The 12,201-nt window shown below is 35.8% G+C and overlaps 1 protein-coding gene across 3 annotated transcripts in view; it reads left to right on the top strand.

Moving 5' to 3' along the window:
* Positions 1–5,796: 5,796 nt before the first annotated feature.
* LOC121424689 (TWiK family of potassium channels protein 7-like) overlaps positions 5,797–12,201 on the top strand; it is a 50,220-nt gene continuing 43,815 nt past the window's right edge. The window contains exons 1-2 of one of the 3 annotated variants that reach the window (XM_041620433.1): positions 5,797–6,097; positions 8,348–8,572. In XM_041620433.1, coding sequence (XP_041476367.1) covers positions 8,565–8,572 — 8 coding nt within the window. In that variant the 5' untranslated portion in view covers positions 5,797–6,097; positions 8,348–8,564. Of the gene's footprint in view, positions 6,098–8,160; positions 8,573–12,201 lie in introns of those variants that run through there. The other 2 variants (XM_041620435.1, XM_041620434.1) reach the window with 2 other exon arrangements.

The raw sequence follows: 12,201 nt of genomic DNA, 5'->3' as shown, positions 1-12,201 counted from the left end.
CCGAATTGGGTGTATCTGTTGAATTACCATCATAACTTTGAAAGTTTATGGATCTGATTCATGAAACTTGTACATAAGAGTAATCAAGTATCACAGAACATCCTGTTCCAGTTTCAGGTCACATGATCAAGGTCAAAGGTCATGTAAGGTCAATGAACTTTGGCCGTGTTGGGGTTTTTTGTTGAATAACCATCATATCTTTGTAAGTTTATTGGTCTAGTTCATAAAAAGAGGACATAAGAGTAACCATGTATCACTGAACATCTTGTGCGAGTTAGAGTAGTATGCAAAGTCAGCACTGCTGCTATATTGAACTGCGTGATGCAGGTGAGACGGCCAGAGGCATTCCACTTGTTTAGAAATTATTCTTACACAAAAAAAAAATCATAATCGTGATAGACATTTTAAATTTGTTGATTCAGTATTAGAATTTTAATGATTAGTATTCTAACAGTATAGATTATCAAGTTACAGTTAGGTTTACTTAGCCCCCCCCCCATTGGATAGTCAGTTGCTAACTCAATCACCAATTGCAGACGGTTTTCATACTTTGTTTTGTATATTCATTCTGTTGTGAAATGAGAAGAAATATATGATATGAATATACAATGTATATTGATGACTTCTTTCTTTCATTGTCCTTTTCATTAATGTTGAATTAGAAGGATGAAGTAGCATCCCGGAGAAGTATTAAATCAAGGTTTGATTAAGAGAATACAACATACTATATTTCTTTTGAGCTGTAAATGTGCAATATTTTAAAATTTATTTTGAGTGACTATTCATAAATAAAAAAAAGATGAAATGAAAACATGTTATGATGACATCTATATAAAAAGGAAAAGTAAGAATAAATGAAATATCCTTTTGGTCACCAGTATAATATCCCATGAAACACATCAATTTCAATAATTATACATTGTCCCACGTGCGCTTATCTGTGTTGGGATCTTCGGCGTGAACATATTTCAGTGTAGATTTCAAGATTCACAAAGTTCAGTTAATGTAACTCTGCCAGATCTAGATCCTCGATGAAATACTGACAATTGAGCCTTGTTTTACAGAATTTCTCATGAAATCAGTGTTTACTGCAACTACTGGAATTTCTCTTTAACTTAATTCAGGGAGTATCCAGCCCGGAAGAATGTAATTTTCTCTGAATTTTATTCAACCTCTATAAACTTATCTGTTTATTAATTATTCATACAGGTTGAATAGATGATAGGATGACTGGCTTATTAACCTGTTTTGTAAGATGTTGTTTCTAATTACAGTTATGATAATGATATTTAGTTCTGTAGAAACACTTGTGTCTCTCTGATCAAGCACTCCTGTCGCTCCACAGTTATAACTCTGGCTATAGCAGAGGTGCAACCTCAGCATTTCAAGGAATAAGTTCCTACCGTGTACCCATAGCTCACCTGGTTGGAGTGTGGTCTATGTACATCAATGTCTTAGCAGCAAAGTCATTAGAGTGTAATTGGTGGATAAGATGGCGCAAATTCTGTTATTAAACAGTTTGGATGACTTGAACAACACCAGGGGGCTGTTTCATAAAGCTGTTCGTAAGTTAAGAGCGATTTTAAGAACGACTGGTGATCCTTTCTTGCCAAACCATCGCCTATGGTGTATACCATTTACCATAAGGAAAGTCGTTCTTAAAGTTGCTCTTAACTTACGAACAGCTTTATGAAACACCCACCAGGATGACATCTGAAACCGGGGCCCCCTTGTAAAATGAAGATTGTGATTGATCATAAAACTGATTTCTACAATTGATTGCATTAATTATTGTGTGTGATCTATCCTAATTTTCAGCCACCATGGACCCGTTTCATAAAGAGTTTCAACTGTTGTAACTTTGCCATTATGACAACTACCACGGTAACCTTGATTCTGATTGGCTGCTGAGCCATGTTGCCATGGTAGTTGCCATAATAGCAAAGTTACAACAGTTGTAACTCTTTATGAAACAGACCCCTGATCAACCACTAAGGTTTATGTATAGGAGTGAAAGTCTGATGAAGCACCCAACACACATGTCCAGTGGGTCAGGAAGCATAGTTTCTACAGACACTACTGGAATGTCTTTACGATCGATTTTGGTCTGTGGTTGGTCTTGGTCTTAGAGTTCTCAAGGCAAAATCTACCATAACACGATCTAAATTCACTTCTATGATGTCACAGCACCTGATGGAATTATTCTGTCCACTGTAAAAGATGGTTTAATAGAACAAGTTTAATTATTTCTGGGACTGTGAGATTTGATTAGCTAAGTAAAAGTTATTGAGTTATATCTGCAGCCAGCAGAGTCTTGAGTGGCCTTCAAGTCTGTTCCCGTCTTCAGGTCATTGTAATCTTTCTATCACATGAATGGCATGTGAGTAGCATGATAAATGAGGATGATTTCTTTAGTAGACTTCATCACTTATGGGGTCAATTTCATAAAGAGTTGCTATGCAAGATTTCAGTAGATTATTACAGAATTATTACCTGTGACTTGATGTTGAGGACACCTGTGATACCAGACCTGTGAAACTATGGTAATATGACTCGAAAGCCAATCAGAATCGAGTTTTCCATGGTATTAAAAAATGGTAAACTGGTAAAAATGGTAAACTTTACTGGCCTTTATGAAACATCTGTAATTCACAATTTCAATTATGGGGGATAATCCGTGGTTGATAATAATGCAAAAGAAAAAAAAGAAAAAAAAAATGTAGTGATCATTCTATTTATAAAGCCAAAAATGTCATATATTCATCATCATCGTCATCTGCTGTAATCTTTAAAGGGCTCTGCAGCCTATCTCAAAGATGAAATATTGAATACAATCTCAGCTCTAACTGGAGTAGTATAAAAAATATGCAGTGGAAGCCAACTTGCAGAAATTTAAATTTCAATGCCAAGTTGACTTTTCAATGTTTCCAACAATATTTGCTTACATTGTAATGTGTCATTGGGGAATTCAAACCTAAATGATCTATCTATGGAACTATTTCTTTAAAATTATAAATATTTTCTGCATTATTTCATCTTTTTCTGTTCAGACAGAAAACTTTCATTAGTTGGGGATGATATATTGGATAACTTTCAAGCTTCAACCAACCTTAATGATTGATTATTTGAGGCAAGCTTTCGTTCAGTCTTTTGGACTTTCTCTAGCCAACAGATCAGTGACAAAGTTTGCTGCCTGTGGTGGTCTGTACCTCTGAATTTTCTTGATCACTGGACCAAAGATTTGAGACAATATATATCCTGAGTCTCTGTTCATCAGTACTGGATTAATCCTTTCTTTATCCTCAGTGATTCTCTCACCTTTCTTTTACAGAAGTTGCATTCATAGTCAATTGCTTAGGCATCATCCCACCCAATATCTGACCTGTATTGAGGGCGTGTTCAGCTACAGCTGGATTGTTCAATCTGAGAAGGGCTCTTTTATGTTCCTTTATTGTTATGCTGGTGAAACAGGCAGAACTCTAAACGAATAAAGGAACATAAAAGAGTACTCAAATCCATCCCATTCAACTGTAGCAGAACATGCCCTCGGTAACAGATTATAATGGGATAATGCCAAAGGAATTAACTTTGAAATTAACTTCTGAAAAGGAAAGGTGAAAGAATCATTGGATAAAAAGGACTAATCCAGTACTGAATAGAGACTCTGGCTATACATTGTCTCAAATATTTGGTCCAGTGATCAAGAAATACGGAGGTACAGACCACCGCCTGCAGCAAACTTTGTCACCGATCAATTGGCTTGAGAAAGTCCAAAAGAGTGAACGAAAGCTCGCCTCAAATAATCATTAAGGTTGGTTGAAGCTTAAGAATTATTTAATTTTCTGTTCCTGTTTGTTTTGTAATGCCTTGTCTCTGTCATATATTTTATGCCTGGGGATGTATACATTCATTTTTTCTTGATGCAAATATATATTTTTTTAAAGATGTCTGATTTCATTCATGCTTGTCTTTGTCTTCCCCATCTTCATAAAATGGAATCTTTGTTTCATTTTATGTTCTACATGCATATCTAGATGTAGGTATCAATGAATATGTACTAGTTGATATCATGTACTTCATCTGTGGGTATTTTTTTTTTTATAGTATTGTGCAGATTATTTTGATCATACATGTAAGTCTTCCAGTCCTCAATGTTTCATCTCTGAAATCTAGTTCTTATTTTGATGTAGTGTTCCATAAATAAAAAAGAAACTTTGAATATAAGTTCAATTCCAGTTTTGTAATTATTTTGACACTTTATCATATGCTTCTCACTGAATGTGTTTTTCAAAAATTACATGTATTTTGTTTTAATCATACTCTGTTACAATTGTATATCAAGATTGTTTACATTATTGTTGTTTCATAAAATTTCTCAGTCGATGTGCCTTCATCATTTAATTGAATTCAGTGATTGCAAAATGATATTCAGTTGATTGATGCTGCTCGCGATTATCTCAGGTAGCTGAAAAAAATTAAAACTTCGTATGGCAATCTTGTAAGATTGAAGTCAAGTACTTGTTATGATTGTGTATGTCATTGCTTTTCTAAAACATACTGTTTTCATTCAACCATTTTATTTTGTAATAATCCTTCAGTCACTGATTGTTGAAAAAAGTGTTAGTGGTTTATGGAGACTACTTCAATAAAATATAATGATATATGGTTGTAAACATACTGCTATATGCCAATGTTGTAAAATTCCATGTATTATTTTTATTAGCTGTGTATTGAAGACTTTGGTACCATACTCGGATAATAGAAATGTTGCAAATTTATGTTAGGGGGATTTTTATTGGGGATCAGAAATAACTTACCATGGTATTATAACTATGAACGGGGTTGGGGGGGGGGGCAAATCAGAGAGGTGGAAGGAAGTATGAAGAGGAACGGATGGGGCGAGAAGAGAGGAAAAGGGGATGATGGGGAGACAAGGGCGGGGTAGAAGTTGATGAGTGCATGTAGATAGAGGAAAGAGTGAGAGACGGGTAAAGGGGTTCGAAGAAGGAGAGAAGAGAGAGAGATAAGAAAATGCATAAAGAAGATAGGTGAGATGGAGAGACCGTGAAGTTAAAGAGGAGAGGAAGATAAAGAGAGATGGGTGAAAGACGGGGAGAGAGAGGTGAAGGGGCTTTGAGAAAGATGGAGTAAAAGAAAGAGGGAGGGGTGACGGAACCGCCCACTTTTTTTTTCAAAAACCGTGTACAAAGACGTAAAATGACCATCTTGTGTGTGTGTGTTTTTTTTACACGGTAAGACCGAACACTTTCAAACCCGTTCCGCGGCCTCTGGGTAAGAAGAGATAGGTTATTTGAAGTTAGTCTAGCGCTAATGACATCTGAAGACAACTCTCAAACAATGGACTTTCCAGGACTTGATTATTATTATCATTTTAATTTCATTTTCCAACAGGATATGTACGCTCCTAAAAAAGGGGGTTAAAAGTCAATTGTTAGTGAAATAGGTGCCCCCCCCCAAAAAAAAAAAAAATCTTCAAAATCAACAATCATTCTGCGACGATCAAACACCATGATTAAATAATGATGTTCATCCAATTGGTCAATCTTTGGCAATAAGTTTTACCGTAGCAGCTGGACCCATTTTCACAAATAAATGTGACAAAATAACTCATGGGGCTATGATAAAACACGAATGTAGATTATGTAGCGACTTTCCATCCCAGGTCTCTCAGCTCCCACGATCGTTGGTTATGCTCTTGTTATCGGGGAGACTCCGCAATTGTTCGTCTCCATCTCTACGTACGGAACGGCGCCACTGCTGAAGATAAAACGTGCGATCACCATGTCGACGCTTCCAATCTAACCGAGGATCGTGTACGTCGTCACTTACCGTCGAAAAAAGAGCGAGAAAAAGCAGATTGGTTCCGTGGATATCATGGATGTGGATCCATTGTTTCTACTGCCTGCGGGAGGTAGACGTTTTTACCATTAAAAGTAAATCAAACCAGGGGAGAATACCCCTTTCAAAACCAGATATCTATTGAGGGGTTGTTTCATTTTGTACTCAGTTCCACTGATTTTATTCATGAGAAGTCAAGAGATTTTAACGCTGCATTGGTTGATTCAAGCTAACATGGGTAAGTAAAAGCATTTTGGTGTGTTTATTTATCCTTCAAGTTTGGTTTCATTCCTTATTGTTGTCATCTAAGATGTATAATATGGAATTGGAAGCAAAATATTTTCACAATTTCTACATATTTGAAGTAATAATAAAGCGTTGAAAAGAATGATAATATTTTTCTCTGAACTACATAATATACGGGACCGTGGACAGAGATAGGTATATTTGTCTTTGCAATGAAGGATGGGGGGGGGGGGGCTAACAGTTTGTAAGAAATACATTTAATCTTCACAGATCTTTATCAGCTACTGTTCTATTTAGTTTGATTTAAAAAGACAATACATAAAGTTACAGACATTCGCCCATTTAAAACACTTAAATGCTTGCAGAAAAAGTGTACTGGATTTGTAACAGTTTCCCGCCTTATTCATCCCACTTATATCTAAAAAAAATGCAAAATATCAACGAAGACCCAAAAAATGTTGTTCGTCTTGATTAATATATAGTTAAAACAAAGGAAAAATAGTTAGGAATAGGCCCGGGGAATAGGTCAATAGCTTAAATAATCAATGATTGGTCTCTTATTCTTATGTGCTTGAGATGTGCCATGCATCTTCCGACATGCCCGACGCCACTAGTTTACCCCCAAGTCACCAAAGCAGGATCAGAACAAAATTAGTTCAAGAAAGCGGATATATAATCTCATTAGCTTTATATGTTGAGAGGAAATCCCAAGAGTAAATTCATGCTTTTATGCGATTAAACCCTATTAGTAATATCAGCGGATTAGAGGCGGAACGAGGCAAACATTTCGAGATGACTGAGTTTTGAGTGGGATGCACTATTTCAGAGAAAAAAGTGCGATTGAACATAGGGAGTCAGTGTAAAATAAATCTAAATAGGATTATAAAACTGTAAATTGAACTAAACTCACTACATTGAAAAAAAAAACAAATTAATGATTAAAAATACTAATCATTTGTAGGAGCTTCTGCTTCACCAAAGTCCCCCAAAATAGGCCTACGCTTGCGATGTGTACACTCACTGGTAAATCCAAGGGGGGGGGGGCAAAGCCGGCCCGTGCCCCTTCTTTTGACAGACACAAATGAAATTTGTAATGTAAGAACGCCTTTACAACAAATGTGTGCCCCCTTTTGAAAGTGAAAACCTTTAAACCTTTGAAAATCCTGGATCCGCCACTGTGTACACTCTAAAAATATAATTGGGTAAGAGTGTTGTGTCCAACCAACATTGGGCATTTCATTTTGGGCATTTTTATTTTTCCAGTGTGATGAAAAGTTTGTCCATTCTAAAGTAATTTCTGCTTACTTTTTAACCATACTGGACAATTATTCTTCCAGCATTGGGTAAAATACTTCCCCAAATTGGTTGGACACATAATTACCCTCGTGGTGGTGAAAATTTTACCCAATATTTTTTTTTTACAGTGTATAGTAAAATTACATACAGAAATAGATGATGTTGAAACTTGAGATATTAAAGACTTTTCGCATCGGGACGCAGAACGAACTCAAGGATTTGTATGGAAAATGCAAGTCAAATCACAATGAAAAGCTTGAAGGTGTTTGTCGAAAATTTGTGACCCGGTATAGCAATTTTGCCCCACGTTTTAGAGCTGACAAAATTACAAAATAATAATGTCGTTTGTCCAGAGTCCGGGACGAGGCTGCCATTTTGATTCATCAAGAATTGACAAAGACTTCTTGGGCATTTGATAAATACATATTCTCTGTTCTTGACTCCTCCTTGAATCGCTGTGCGAAAGCGCTCTATTTACATAATTGAAGTGAAGGAGAAAAATGGAAGAAAGGGTGATGGTGCATGGGCTTATGAAGTTTCATCTCTTTTGCTCCGACGGCGTACGTATAGCCCATCTCTTACAGAATGCTGCATATTGTTAGTTCAAAATTGCATTTGCTGTAGTGCTTCAAAATGTATAAAAAATGTAAGATTTGATTTTTAAATCAAATAATTTGAATATCTATCTGTCCCAGAGGAGTGCCCGACCCTCCCGTTCACTATTACTGGTTATCATACGCCACCAATTGCGCAGGAAGGAAATAGACGCACTACATCCGCTCCATAAGATAAACGGTTTAGGGTATATCCAACTTCATGCTTGACATTGCTAACATAATGACAATGCGAGTCTTACAATATCAAACCCTGTCAAGTAAAGCCTTATTGTTGCTTTTGTCTACCCATCTTTTTAATTTCAATCGCTTATCAATACTGTTTGTCCTAGCTCCAACCCTCGTCACTCGACAGTCATCGAGCCTTGGTCGACACTCACAGATCATTGCAGGCTGGGATCTTCTGAGCTGCGAAGCGGACTCCACGCAGTGACTTGGAGCGTGCATACTCTCAACACTACCTCAAGATTGGTTCTTGACTTTTTCTTTAGAGCCCATTTGCCTTTTACTGTCTTCCTCTGAAGTGCCGATAAATTCTGCGATTCAAGAATGGCGCGGTGAGTTATAATCAAATCAGTTATCACTTTTTCCGAGTATGTTACTGAGTGCAGTGTCCATTACCTCCAAATTTGCTTGCGAGCTGTGGATATTTACTCTTAGAGGTGTCGACGAGAAGTTATAGATTTGCCTTTTGTGAGATCTTTTATCGCTTTATGTTTACTGGCGTGTATAGAAGGGAAGGGGCACTGCATTGCTTTCCATTATTCCACGACCAATAATTAAAAAGAATGATTATGAACGAAAATGGATAGAATTGGAAGAAATGTGACATTACTCTTTCAATATCATGTAATATTTTATTACCAAAAGTAGATTTCCAGTTTTAAAAGACTACTTTTTCCGTTTACTGGTTACATTAAAAAAAATTTGAGAAATTTTGCCCTTTGCCCTATATTGTGCCCTTAAAATTCTCAGTTCATGACTCCAATACCTAATGTGTTATACGGTATTTTTACAGGAGAGGGTAACTCCGTAACTCGGCCCTCTTAAAAGACGAACGAAATTTATTACCATCATCTAACTTGTCTAAACAAAGATATGACAGTTGGGTATGTTATTGGCGGAGAGTGATTCGCCAAGGCGTACTCCAAATTCTTTATATAATCTGAAAATTTATCAAAGGCTTGCCCGACGTGTGAAAATTTGATTCTTCTTTGGGAGTGAATTCAATATGATACTTTTCTTTCAAGTTCGCTAATCGTTGATTGTTGATAGATAATGCCACAATAAGAGTGAGACCTCTTTAAAAAAATAAGAATATTTAGAAAACATGTTGAAACATAATAGCAAGATTCGGAAGTTTGAATAATTTCTTCCAAAAATAGTACAAAAAGAGATATTAATTGCTGGTAAACGTTTTCTGGTAAGAGGCTTGCCTGGAATGGTTTACATTAAAAGTGGGTTTTCGTCATACATGTACATTATCATTCAAATCCTCATAGTATAATCGCTTGCAATGTTATTAAAATAAACAAAAGAAACAATATCCATATGGATTATGCGTTTCAGAAAAAAAGGCTAGTCTAGGCAATTTTTTATTGTCATAATCAGGGGAGCCAGAAACATAATAAAACACACACATCTTTATACGTGGTATAGACATGCCATACTGAAAGCTTACGTCAGAACGTTTATTGCTCATCGAATCAAATACTATTTTAATGATGTAATTTTCCATGGATCTTGGTCTCATTTTAGTATTCGTAATTCGAATTTTTCGTGGCTTCTCCAAAAGCTCAAATATTTTCTGAATTACTAATTGCGAGGAAATGTATGTCAAAGTTTTGACAATTTGAAAAAGTTCACCTTGCATGATGCACCGACAGGAAATGACCCGACGGGAACATATCTAGTCTGTGTCTATTTTTGCCAATAAACAGTATCAAATCACAATAAAAAAAAATTTAATGGATTTCAATTGTTTATCTAGGCCATCACAACCGGTTTTCCTCTTAAAACCACAAACTCTGATGAATTTTACTTTTTAATCTAATTAAAAAACTGCAGTTAATCTCCATTTGATGGCTGTAAAGTTCGTAACAACTCAATGCTGACTATAAACTCTATACATCCTGGCCATTTGATCGTTCGTTCATGCCATCGACTCCATAGTTACATTATTTGTTTTGGGGAATTTTCCATCACACATTATGACTCGGATTTGTCCTGTATAGAGGTTTCGTTATCCGTTTAAGGGGCTGAATATTATTGTATTTTTTTTTCACTACCTCAGCTTAATTTAATAAAAAATAAGAAAAGCAGTATATTTTCAGATTATTATTTTTTTTACTTATTATTATTTTTTAAAATTGGTTTTCGCAAAATCAATGTTTGACACAATAGTCAGATACACTTTAATGTGAAATTTAGGAAAAGCAGCTTGGGGGTAGGAGTAAAGAATCTGGTCACATGCTTTCATAAATATGATTTATTAATTTTACTTCCTTTTTATTTGGGGTAAATCGTTTACCCACCGAAATGTAAACGTTAGTAGCTCCATGGTATAACTACGGAGAGCATAAGTAACATCAATATGCTCAAGTCCTGACTTGGCTACGATTTCCTCTAGCGAAAGGATCGAAGTCCATTACTTTATTGTGGCAATCATAGCAGTAATTATCATTTTTATGACTTGAATTCGTTTAATCTTTTACAGCAATCTTCTCAATCTTATGGCATGTAGCACTGAAGAAGATGAATTTCCGTCATAAAGGGGAATACCACTCCATACCCACTTAGAATAATGGATTTGTAATTCCGTTTATAAGACGTTTCGAGTGAACTCTCCAATTTTCTTAAATTTTTCTAAAGCTGTTTATAAGGAAGACACTTCCCTTATAATGTAACCGTAAGGAATGAGAAATGCTGCATCATCCTATTTAGACCATCAAGTGCTCTAAGAAGTAATATCTCACTTTGATTTTTTTCTTGGGCTCTGTACGCTAATTTCCTTGTTGTTAATCTCTTAATCATTTATTTTAAAAAAAACATACAAAAGTGGGAGCAATCCTGAATAGGCGAAATACAGGTTCGACGATAAGGGAGGAGGGGGGGGGGGATATCGATAGGACTTATTCTTAGCAGAAATTTTGAAGCTTAATTTCCATTGCAAATTTCAACACAAAAGCACGAAAAGTGTGATCCAACCTATTTCTTTTAAGTCTCAAAATGGTATAAAAACGGCATTTCGTTAAAGGTCGGCAGCTTGGTTCTCTCGTTTTTCGTATAGTTTTTAACCCGGTAATTTATTTTTTTGCGGATTTTTACCCCTGATCCAATGTCATCGATGTAGACAAAATGACATATATGTCGTTCATTCTCGGGAAGCGTCGTCTTTGCACATATAGCAGTGGTAATGAATATGAATATGTATCGTGCGATATTATTCTGAGCGGGTGCCTGTCCATTTTTATTCAAACAATAATGCTTGACAGATCAGAAATGCAATGTGAATATCTTGTTATTGGTGTGATATTGTGCATCCATGTTAAGAGCAAGAGATTTCAGTTTTGAACACATTTCAGCTTAATAAACAATCAATCAACGCCCATCGATTATCCCTAATGGATTTTTGACAATGTACCTGGGTGAAAAGGGTTTTTGATCTGCAGTAGCAGAGATTTCAGGGATTAAAATGTACGTCGGTAGCTAAAGTTACTTACATACTCTCTATCGTCGTTCAATGCTTGGCATAATGATCATATTTATGTTTGAAAAAAAAAAAACATGTGCATGGTGTACGATGGTATAACTCGTGGTTGGTGCTACAGGAATTCTGGTTGTGAAACAATAGGAGAAACGGGAATAAACATCGACGAAAGGATAGAGATGGGATGTATAACTCTCTTTTATACCAATTTTTAAATTGAGAAAAAAAAATGACGATATATTTTATGGTCAGCTTGCCCGGTTTCTAAAATACCCTTACTCGCCCGTGGGTCAGCTACAGTAGAATAGATTACAATTGCTTTTAAGTGACAAGACACATTTTGTTCATTGAATCATATTCTTTAGACCTTCAAGTGATTATGTTCAAATGTCATGCAAATTAAAAACTTATGATTATAAACTTTCGTCACACAAGGTTATAATGTATATTCGAAAATCAAGAAAGAAGCATAACAAC

The sequence above is a fragment of the Lytechinus variegatus genome, chromosome 12 (genome assembly GCF_018143015.1).
Source record: "Lytechinus variegatus isolate NC3 chromosome 12, Lvar_3.0, whole genome shotgun sequence".
NCBI lineage: Eukaryota > Metazoa > Echinodermata > Echinoidea > Temnopleuroida > Toxopneustidae > Lytechinus > Lytechinus variegatus.
The sequence above is the reverse complement of the archived record's forward strand: the minus strand, read 5'-3'. Positions and strand labels throughout refer to the sequence as shown.